This window comes from Chaetodon trifascialis, chromosome 13 (assembly GCF_039877785.1).
Source record: "Chaetodon trifascialis isolate fChaTrf1 chromosome 13, fChaTrf1.hap1, whole genome shotgun sequence".
In the NCBI taxonomy this organism is placed as follows: domain Eukaryota; kingdom Metazoa; phylum Chordata; class Actinopteri; order Chaetodontiformes; family Chaetodontidae; genus Chaetodon; species Chaetodon trifascialis.
Genome location: NC_092068.1, coordinates 4386533 through 4398526, shown reverse-complemented (window position 1 = coordinate 4398526; position 11994 = coordinate 4386533). Strand labels below are relative to the sequence as shown.

Below are 11994 nucleotides of genomic sequence, written 5' to 3'. Positions count from 1 at the left end.
TAATAAAATGGGAATTGGGTTTTGGTCAAAGTTGTTCATAATTACAATTTTAAATATATACACCAGAATTAAATATAACTGAAAATGACTAATCAGGAACACCATCAAATGTTGAGCAAAGTTTAAAAAAAAACAAACACTATTACTTATTCTGACAATGCATCATACCTGTAGATTTAAAAAGTGATAAGCTAGATACTCAGGATTCCTCAAAGCAGTGGTTCTCAAACTTATTAGCCACGCTATTATTATCCAACTTAGTTACAATGGAGAAATCCTGGCAATTGGATGGATTGGGGTGAAATTTGGTACAGGCAAATTACCCAGAGGATGAATTCTTACAATTTTGATGATGTGCCTATTCATCTAGTGCCACCATGAGGTCAAAATTAATTTTAGTTTGTCCAATACTTTGGTTTATGACTAAATACCTGCAAAACAAGCAACAGTCTATCAACCTCAGCTGGGATTTGTTTAGTGTGAAATAGCAAATCTTAGTATGTGAACACAGTAAACTGGTGAAATGGTGTCCAAGGCATGTGGCCTACTTATTGCTAAATATTTCACATTCCCACGGCCAGTAGACCTGCTGCACATTCGTCTCAGTGGCTCCTGGTGGTATGGTCAAAGAAACTCCAATGTGGGCTTGAAAAGCATTTTCCCCATAGACCACAATTTTAAGGGCCACATCTGTAAAACTGACAAGCTACCAAAATTGCAAGTAAAGATGATTATTATTCTTGTAGTATGAATTTTAAAAGTTTTATATTTGTAAAACTTTTCCACAGCAAAGAAAATCAACTAGCAATAATATTGCATGTGCAATATTATGTGCATTGCATATGCATGAGGTCTATGGATTTGGAAAAACAATTTGGAAAACAATTTTAGTGAAATCAGTGGCTCTCAACCTGGTCACCAAAATTTCATGGTGGGTCAAAAGACCTTGATTTTAAGGCGTGTAAGCACAGACAGTATCATAAGTGGACGGAGCTTCTAGGTCTGAAAAATGAAGCCAATGTGCAAGTGCCTTAAAGCTGCATTCTTTCTCATGGCCAGCAGGGGGTGACTCCACTTGTTGCAAAAAGTCTGACTGTTTGCTGTTTTTGAAAAAATTACTCCCCTTCGCACTTGAATAATTACCTCAGAAAACAGTTTCCTAAAGCATTTATGGTCTCAATCACCAGTTTCAAGTCTCCTTCAATACAGCATGAGGATCATTTTTAAATTCTGGTCCCATTTTGAATAGAATCTGAGATATCCATAAACTACGTCACTTAGTCGGAGGTCATCAGTTGAAGAAAAATGTAAAGCTGGAGCCATCCTTCATGGCCTCAGAGGGCTTTCATAATAGATGTATCAAGAGGTTTGAGGTTGTGTTTTGCAGTGGAAAGAGTCTTAGTACCTCCGCCTGCACACAACTTACATTTGACAATGATGATGTCATCTTTTGTCCTAACTAAATAAAAGTAATGGGAATGTTTCCAGTTGCTGAATGGAAGCGTTTCCATCTTCCAAGCAAGCTTGCTGCTTGGTGAGGTGGATGTGCGACAGTTACAAAAATTAATCCAGGGATATGATTGGATTGTTGGATATCAAACAACAAGGTTGAAAAAACTTTTGTGGGGGTAATTGTCATATTATTTCTTAAATTTTAGTTGTAATTCATTACACTATTTCTTAGTGGGGAAAACAAAAATATTAGTTACTGTCAAACGCCTTACAAGAATATTTTCAATGTGATAGTAAGATAGGATGAGGTTCAAACCACAACAAAAAAGCATAGCCTCAGCACATATTTTTTGGATTCTTGATTGGCTCACTAACCTTTGGTAACTGTTCTGAGCCCTATTCTGATTCAGGAAAGCAGAAACACAACATACAGGACTGATACTATGAATGTTTCTCCAAGCTGGACCAAGAGTAAACCAGTTTGTTCTCCAAACTGCCTTTTTAATAAATATGCTTGAACTATTCATTTAATCAAAGAAGTTTCAATGTTAACAGTGTAGCTGGTAAAAAGTCTTTAAGAAATTATACTTTAAGGTCTTAACATTGGGCATACTTTATAATATTTACGAAGAGTTTAGTTAAAATGTCCACATTGGAAACTGAAGAAAATATAACAAATATATTACAACAGAAGTACTGTAAAACAACACCAACAAAAAAGGTCATGGTGTTGTGCAGAGGGGAAATGCAGGAAGTGAGTAAAATGAATGATGCTGGTAAAAAGCAGATCTGGACTTATTATAAATGAGAGTAGATTGGGTTAATTCAAAGGCATGTTTAGGGGTTTAGATTCTGGAGGTTTGATTTGAAGATTTTGACCAAAGGTTTTCAATAGATTTTTAACAGTTTAAAGGTACGCTCCCCAAAATATCTAACTTTCTTCCAGGTCACTGCTGATCATCAGTTGTTTTTGTTGTTTTGGGATATGGAAGTGCTGCAGAACACTTTTAAGAAATGAGGGAGTTCAACTATAAGGCTGGTGTTGAGAATTTGACAGTGACTGAATGTAGTCAGTGGACGTCCTCACAAGTATAGTAATACAAGCTGGTGGATGTGGTTCTAGTGTATCATGTCGCCCCCTAGTGTCTGTCCATGCTCACTGCGTGTATGTGGTGATGTTTGGTGTGTTGCTGCCTCCACACAATAGTTGGGTTTGTCAGAGGCAGTGAAGCCCGGCAGACACACACACTGATAGGAGCCAACTGTGTTGATGCACTTTGCATTTTTACACAAAGACATCCGATTGTTTAGTTCTAAACACTCGTTCACATCTGTGGACAGAGGAGAACAGACATGACATGAGATATTTTAAAGATATGTTACTTTTTTTGTTTTATTTGTGTGTAACTCTCACCAATGCAGGCCATGCGGGACAGGTCCAGGGTGTACCCATCAAAGCAGTCGCAGGTGTAACCCTCCTGAACCCGGACACATCGACCATTCTCACAGCCGTTCAGTATCCCACATTCCTCTGCTCGCAAACCCTCAAATGCCCTGTATGGATCTGTTGCACAAAAAAAGAGTTTGTCATTGTCAAATCAATGAGATGTCAGTATAATTAACATGGAAAAAAAAACTATTTCTGGAGACCACTGGCAGCCATGACCAATAATGCATTTTGGATTTGACAATAAGTGAGAATGTTTCAGAGCACAAGAGGATTGGCTCAGGCTTTTAAAGCCTTACCAGATGGCATACACATATTTCTTGATGCAGTGTAACTTTGTGAGTACATCATTATCTCCAATGTCTAATTTAAATAATAAATCCTCTTAAAAATTCAAAAACAGATTATTAAACATCCTTAAACATCTACAGTGGTAAAATGTGGGAAATTAATGTGGGAATTATTTGCTGAGTTCAATTCAATTCAATTTTATTTGTATAGCGCCAAATCACAACAGAAGGTTTCTCAAGATACTTTCTATATTGAACTGGTACAAGCCGAGCTCTTTTATCTACAGAGACTCAACAATTCCTTCACGAGCAAGCACTTGGCCACAGTGGCGAGGAAAAACCTCCTTTCAACAGGCAGAAACCTCAGGCTGAACAAGGCTCTGGGTGGGCAGCCATCTGTATCAAAAGTACAACTACACATTGGTCCATGGTCCCTGTCAGTGTTTTCCCACTATATATGTTTTTGGATTCATATTAATAAGTTTAGTAAGGTAAGTAAGGTTTTCAATGCAGGACTTTTATTTGTAGTGGAGTATTTTCACAGTGTGGTAATAGTTCTTTTACTAAAGGAAAGGATCTGACTTCTCTTCCTACCACCACACTCCAAACAGGAACTGCTAAAAGCTAATTCAACATACTTCTAATACTGCCAAGTTGCCAAAATATTAACAAATACAGGTTCAAAGAACAGCTAACTGACTCCTTGTCAACATGATACTTCCTGCTCACATGCCCCATCATGGGAACTGCAGTTCCAAAACTTAAGAGCATGATTATTTCTTTAATATTTTTTTGACAGTACAGTGGCTAAGACAGTCTTTCTTTTCACATTCCTGTGCAGTTGTCTCAATGCTGTCTGATGGGGTCCCACAGTGTAAGCGTCCCATACAGATGTGTTTTTTTGGAAGGAGGTGTAACTTTGGCTACTTCTTGCAATAACGCATATTTATCTTTTTCAGCAAAGCCAACTCAAGGAGTAGGGAGGACAATCTATAAAAAATAGGGTTCATGAATTGTTTGGCTTTAATCCTAAAAAAAAAATACAACTGAAAAGACTACTGTTTTATTTTATTACCATTTTTTATTGTATTTTATCTCCTAATGTTATTCTCAGTCTCTGATGTTTTTACCGTGCAGAAATCCAAGCAGGCCCAAAAAACATGCATTCAAATTTTAAATGTGATCAAATACAGAGTTAACATGAATTTCTCTGTCTCAATCTTTCTCCACTATGATCCAGCTAAGGATTCAGCTGCTACTACAATCAGGACGTATGTTACATTACTCCTACTCCGATGGACCATTTTGACACCGACCGCCACTACTGCAGCGCACCCGCAGAGGAAGCACCACAGGCGGTGCGAGTGGAGGCAGAAGTGGGAAATGCGCGGGGGTATCCGGGCCAGGCTAGCGGCGAATCCACACAAGCCGACTATACCATCTACTGTACTTGCCAATGTACGCTCCTGGGACAACAAACTCGACTATATACACCTTCTTAGATCGACCCAGCAGACTGTGAGAGAGTGCTGTGTTTTCATTTTTATGGAAACATGGCTCAGTAACAGCATACTGGACGCCGCCATCCAGCTCGACTGGCTAACATGCTACCGAGCACACAGAGCCCTTATTGAAGGAGGTAAGACCCGCAGCGGCGGGGTCTGTGTTTACATCAGGGATGCTTGGTGTCAAGACGCTGTGGTGATTTGTAGACACTGTTCACCCCTCCTGGAGTTTATGATCATCAAGTGTCGGCCTTTCTATCGACCAAAGGACTTTTCTGCCATCCTGCTAGTTGCGTTCTACATCCCTCTCTGCTGCAGCAACAATGATAGAGACAAGGCACTGAGTGAACTGTACAGTGCCATCAGTGACCAGCAGACAGCCCATCCAGAGGGACTTCTCATGGAGGCTGGAGATTTCAACCATGCAAATCTCAAAACAGCGTTTCCTCAGTTGTACCAACACATTGACTTTCCAACACGGTGAAACAACACACTGGACCTGGTTTACACAACACTGAGAAGAGCATACAAGGCCTTACCCCTCCCCCATCTTGGTGCTTCAGACCACATCACTGTGATGCTAATGCCAGCATACAGGCCGAAGGTCAAAGTCACCAGACCGGTCCAGAAGCAGATACGGGTGTGGCCAGAGGGTGCCTCCTCAGCACTTCAGGTCTGCTTTAACACCACAGACTGGGACATGTTTAAGCAGGCAGCCACCTACAACCATCAGATCAACATCCAGGATTATTCAGACACTGTTACTGCCTACAGCAAAAACAATCGATAATGTCATGGACACCAAGACCATCACAGTACGGGCCAATCAAAAACTGTGGCTGATGGGGGAAGAGCCCGGAACACTGTTTTCAGAGCAGGTGATGAGGCTGGTCTGAGATCAGCAAGAGCCAACTTGTCCCATGGCATCAGACTAGCAAAGAGGCAGTGCAGCAGCAGGATAACTCGCCACTTCACTGAAATAACTTCTTTGGACGGTTTGAAACTGACAACACCCCTGCACAGAAGACACCACCCCCTCCAGATGACCAGGTGCTGTCCCTGTCTCCAGCCAGCGTGAGGAGATCCCTCTCCAGGATCAACGCTCGCAAAGCTGCAGGTCCTGACAACACTCCTGGTCGTGTGCTTAAGGACTGTGCAGAGGAGCTCACAGATGTCCTCACAGACATCTTCAACACCTCCCTGAGCCAAACTGTTGTCCCCACCTGCTTCAAGAGTACCACCATAGTCCCTGTTCCAAAGAAGACTTCTCCATCCTGCTTCAATGACTACCGCCCTGTGGCACTGACCCCCATCATCATGAAGTGCTTCGAGCGGTTATTCATGCACCACATCAAATCTGTCCTCCCTCCCACCCTGGACCCCTACCAATTTGCATATCGGGCCAACCAGTCCACTGCAATCTCCACCGCCCTCCACTCAGCTCTCAACCACCTGGACAATAAGGACTCATATGCGAGGATGCTGTTCTTAGACTTTAGTTCAGCTTTCAACACAATCATCCCCCAGCAGCTGATACAGAAACTGGACTGTGTAGGATTAGACACCTCACTCTGCAACTGGTTGTTGGACTTCCTGACCAGAAGACCACAGGTAGTCCGGGTCGGCAGCAACACATCCAGCACCATCATGCTGAACACAGGGGCCCCCCAAGGATGCGTGCTCAGCCCCCTCCTCTTCACCCTGCTGACCTACAACTGCACACCAACACACAACACCAACCTCTTCATCAAATTTGCAGATGACACTACTGTGGTGGGGCTCATCAGTAACAACTATGAGTCAAACTACAGGGACGAGGTGAGCCAACTGGCCGCATAGTGTGGAGACAGCAATCTCTCTCTCAATGTGGAGAGGACGAAGGAGAGTGTTGTCGACTTCCAGAGAGCCTTCACCCAGCACCCCCCACTGACCATCAACGGTGCTGCTGTGGAGAGAGTGAGCAGCACCAAGTTCCTGGGCGTGCACCTCACTGAGGACCTCTCCTGGAGCAGCAACACCTCTTCACTGGCCAGGAAAGCTCAACAGCGCCTCTACTTCCTCCACAGACTGAAAAGAGCCAGAGCACCAGTCCCCATCACGCACACCTTCTACCGTGGAACCACCGCAAGCATCCTGACCAGCTGCATCACTGTGTGGTACGGCAGCTGCACCATATCCTGCCGCATAGTAAGAGCAGCTGAGAGGATCATCGGTGCCCCCCTCCCCTCCCTCCAGGACATTTACAGCACACGCCTGGGGCGCAACGCACTCAGCACTGTGAGTGACTCCACCCATCCCACCCACTGCCTCTTCAGCCTCCTGCCCTCTGGGAGGAGAACGAGGAGCCTGGGAGCCAGAACCAGCAGATTGAGAGACAGCTTCATTCACCAGGCCATCAGGATGCTGAACTCCCTCCCAGGTTTCTATTACATTTTATATTTTAGATTTCATGTTTATTGCTGTTTGCAACAGGGATTTGAGGGAAATGTCATTTCAATTCTGTTCATGTCCTGTATATGTAGCAGCATTGACAATAAAGTTGACTTGACTTGACTTGACTTGACTTGACTAAAACCCAGTGTGTCTCATAAAGACCCTCAAGACACTGGAAAGACACACAGCACCGATTGTAAGAATGAAGGAGAAAGAAAAAAAATCCAACTGACCATAAATACACTGTAAAATTTACATACATCTGTGACAGGCACATGGTCATGACAGATATTAGGCAGACCAAGTTTGTCAAACCTACTCTGGTGGGGTTACAGACAAGTTCTGAAAATATGTCAAAAAACAGTTGCTACTTCTTACAGAATGAGTCTCTTGACCCTTTGAGAATAAACCTGATCTTCTTCTTCTGGCCAGGAGCAATATGAAAGCAATCATGTCGGACACGGCAGCACCACAGGGGAGTGGGATGATAGGCACGCTGAAAATTGCTGACCAAAACCTTCTGAGATTTAGGCAAGACAAGAACATAATGTAAAAGTGTTGCACAGCCAGTGGAGCAGCATGGACACATTTGGTTAAGTTGCGTACACAGGGTTGTACACAAGGTGGTAAGAGTCTGTAATCTCTCTGTAGTCTCATGGTTTTGCTCTGTGAAGTAAAAAAAAAAATTCAGCCCTATGGAAAGCCGTTAGGGCAGCACGGTGGGGCAGCAGGTAGTGCACGTGCCTCACAGCAAGAAGGTCGCCGGTTCGATTCCCGGGTCGGGCCTTTCTGTGTGAAGTTTGCATGTTCTTCCGGTGCTTGCCTGGGTACTCCGGCTTCCTCCCACAGACCAAAAACATGCTCATTAGGTTAATTGGTGACTCTAAAATGCCCCTAGGTGTGAGTGTGAGCGTGAATGGTTGTTTGTGTATATATGTTGCCCTGCGATCGGCTGGTGACCGGTCCAGGGTGTACCCTGCCTCCCGCCCGTTGACAGCTGAGATAGGCTCCAGCCCCCCCGCACCCCCAAAAGGGATAAGCGGCATAGAAAATGGATGGATGGATGGAAAGCCGTTAAAGATTCCCAAAACAGTGAACTGGAAGTTGACTCAGATTTGTTAGTGGTGAGAAAGAAATCAATAGCGTTTGATATTCTTTTACAAAAATCCTCATGTGAACTGTCATTGGGGATGGTTTTTTGGATAAGAGGTGAAAACAACATCCATTCGGACAGGGGCATGGTCAGAAATAACTACGTACAGGTCAAGGGTCAATAAATGAAACATGATTTTGAAGGTTTGGGAGTAGATACAATGGACATGAGAGAAGAAAGAAAATTATTTTGAGGAAGGACTTACAAATGACCAAAGATCAATCTACCCATTATCCTCCATAAAGTAGGACAAGGGTCTAGCCATTTTAGAAGTGGCCATCATTTGGGACTGCATCCATCAAGGGCTGGATTAATAATGTTATCTAATTTGCCACCTTGTGCGAATCTATGTGTGTTTTGACTGGGGCAGGAGGACAAAAGTTTGTTTAAGTCTGTTATAAATGCTTCATCATCCCAGTTGCCAGTGAAACCAGTTGTTGAAAAAGGTCTATGTTATAAAAACATAGTGGGGTTAGGGTCAGAGGTAATTATTTTGAAAAAAAAAAAAAAAAAAAGAGAGAGAAAGAAAAGAAAAAAAAGAATTCTTTTGTTCACCAAGATGGCTATCCTATAGCCCTGGAGTTGAAGTCAGAATGAAACACCAGATTTCCAAATCTCAAATGATCCTTTTTTAATAGATGGGCTTCCTGGAGAAATGTATTTAATTTTAAAATTTTCAGGTGAGAAAAGATTCTTGTTCTTTTCACTGGACCTGGCATACCCTTCACATTCTAAGAAAAAAATCTGACATTATCATCCTGAGAGGTGTTTATACACATAATAAATGCAGATATACTCTGAATGGTTAGAAAGGGGTAAAAGCAGCCAATGAAGGCTCTGGGCTCGGTGTTTGCCGTCATCACTCTCCCCAGCCTGTGTGCTCGGTAAAAGGAAAACATCCAAGCTGAAAACCTCCTGTCATGTCAAGTCATGAACTGCACAGGGTCTGAGCACTCCATCTTCTCCGAAACCCTGACCACTCTCAGGTTCAACCTCTCTCCAGGTCATTCAGCTTGGCTGACAGCATGTTGTTCTTCAAAAGAAGCTCACAATAGGCAGACTTCAACTCAGTAACTTCTTCACTATAAGTGGTCAGGCTGATCTCAATTTGATCTCAGGCTGATTTCGTTTGACTTAAAAATGGAAAGAAGCTCTACCTAACTATAAACTATTTAAATGGCCAGTTTAAGCTATATTGTAAATTGGCTCTAAAACAAATTTGCCATTGGACCATCTTTTTTTTTTGTATTGCTGTACAATGTATTTATTTTTCCATTTATTACTATTTATTACAATGTTTGCTTGTTCCAGTGCTATTCCATTAATATGAAGGATACATAAAATATGAAACACTTACGCTCCTCATTCTCGTAAAAAGGCAGGACAGCCTGCTGCTCAGGTGATGGTGAATAGTCTGGGGTCACTTCATATCCATGATCTGGGCTGGCAACAAGGGCATCACGACCATACGGCTGCCGGCCATCCCCCAGGGGAAGGTTACACATGGATGCATAATCATCTGAGGCAGAGGCAGAGACAGAGAGAGAAAGGACATGAATCATTAACCACTGGCACCACAGATGGGTCGACTGACAAGACCAAAGTTATCTGTGTGTATTGTCGGTGTGAACTGAGTTATCACTGTAGCACTGAAAACCCACTTGATGGCCAAACACACGGCGAATTCTCCGCCGCCTCCGTGTCAAAACCAGCTTTTGACAGAGAAATATGGATACCGCAAATAAGAACAAGCTTACTGAAGTAATGTTCATTCTTTCTGGAGAGAAATAAGAGGCTGGGTTGATCAGCCTCTGGTGAATAAACAGAAGAGCGTTATAGTCTGACTGCTTGTATGTTCAAAGGAAACTCAAGAAAGGAAAGTTTAAGCCATGGTTTAACTGCAGTATTGCCTGAGTCCTAGTTTACAATGATGTGCACTTTGTCACTTTAGCTTGTATCACCCTGTTTTGATCCCTTAGAAAGGGTTGTTGAGGCAGCTTTTTTGTACACTGTCATCTGTTTATTGACAGTGTTAAATTGTGTGAGATTTGATTCATTCAAAGGTGAATGACTGCTCAAAGTGAGAATGTTAGTGTGAAATATAACACTACATGTTGTTTTCAATAAAAAAACATTTGCACAAAGCAAGCCTATCCACTTTTCCACGTTGATAAGAGTATTAAAATGATAATTAATGGGACATTTAGAATAGATAAAAATGTGTGATTAATTTGCGATTAATTGTGAGTTAACTATGACATTCATGAGATTAATCGTGATTAAATATTTTAATCGATCGACAGCACTGGTGTAAATACAACTTTGACTCGCTGATTGGTACAGATATAGAAGAGTGTGTGAAGATACTTGTGGACAGAGACATGGTTGCCAATATCAAAATTAAATCAATAAATAAGACCCAAGTTTCATTTGCCATTGTTGTGTACAATCTATGACAAAGTTTAGTTAAACTCATCAGATGAGATGAGTTAGAGTTTCAACTAGGACAATAAGTATTTGTTGTTTTAATTGTAATGTAAGATGTAATGATGTAAATAAAATTAGATCTGAAAATACAAATAAGCAGACAAAAACAAAGACAGTTTTAAGTTTAGCATAGCTAAACCCACAGACTATGATACTAAATTCAAAATTTAAATGACAAATATAATAAAATAGAAGTCTCCACACTGTCATCCCATATCTCAGCAAAAGACATTTTGATATTTGGTAGATTCAGAGACAAAACAAAGGTCTCACAAATATACAACATGTAGCAAATCACCTGTTTCTTGCCTCACATTCATCCCTGGGCTATGAGCTGCTTTACAGTTAAAACTTAAGAATTTGCCCAATGTCACAAAATTTGTTAGCACCTAAAATACTTGACAGCTTGCATGAGTGAGTCCTGTTGTGTCAGTGCTGGCAAACACTGCTCATCAAACACAACTGGTGCAACAAATGTGAGACACATGGACATTATGGTGGATCTCAGCCTGCGACCCCACATCACACATGAGAACTGAGTGTGTGTTGTGTGGTGTGTACCAGTGTTTCTGGGCGGACACAAGGCACAGTCCATGCCCCAGGCCTCTCCATACAGACAGCAGCACTCTGTGTATGTGGTCTTCCTGTTGGGAGCCAGCGGCCTTGTGCACGTCATGGTTTCTGTTACAGTCTGCCAGCAGATACCCTGGTAATCTCTCTGCTCCACCTCATGTTGCTCTGCAAACACACACACAGCATTATGACATAACAAAGTATTGTGTGTTATAGACTCTGTTTCTAATCATTTAAATATGATTTACTGTAAAGCAAATACAAACAAATTAAGCACATTTCCAGAGTTAGGCTGAGGCACATAAACTGAATCAATCTCTCAACAGTTTATTAGAATGCCACCTTTGAATGGTCTTCTTTAATTCAAACTGTGTGGATGTGGTATAAAAAAGCATTTGTTACCTGCCACGTCAGAAGCAAAGACACAGTGGTTACTGTTGGGGTACAACACCATGGGATGTGTACAGAGACACATGTATGAACCATCTGTGTTCAAACACTGTCCACCAACGCACACATACTCATCCAGACACTCATTTATGTCTATAAGAAAAAAAGCAAACACAGACATTTAATGGAAAAATAAGTAAGCCAGTGGAATTCATGTCTGCTGCATTTCCTCATCATATGTCACCATGGGCCAATGCATTCACA

At 42.0% G+C, this 11994-nt stretch overlaps 1 protein-coding gene across 4 annotated transcripts in view; it reads right to left on the bottom strand.

Moving 5' to 3' along the window:
* Positions 1-2378: 2378 nt before the first annotated feature.
* ltbp1 (latent transforming growth factor beta binding protein 1) overlaps positions 2379-11994 on the bottom strand; it is a 175920-nt gene continuing 166304 nt past the window's right edge. For all 4 annotated transcript variants that reach the window (XM_070978139.1, XM_070978140.1, XM_070978141.1 and 1 more), the window contains 5 exons: positions 11743-11883; positions 11329-11505; positions 9638-9799; positions 2867-3016; positions 2379-2783 (listed from right to left, as the gene is read on the bottom strand). In XM_070978139.1, the coding sequence (XP_070834240.1) occupies positions 2572-2783; positions 2867-3016; positions 9638-9799; positions 11329-11505; positions 11743-11883 (842 nt within the window). In that variant the 3' untranslated portion in view covers positions 2379-2571. The remainder of the gene's footprint in view (positions 2784-2866; positions 3017-9637; positions 9800-11328; positions 11506-11742; positions 11884-11994) is intronic.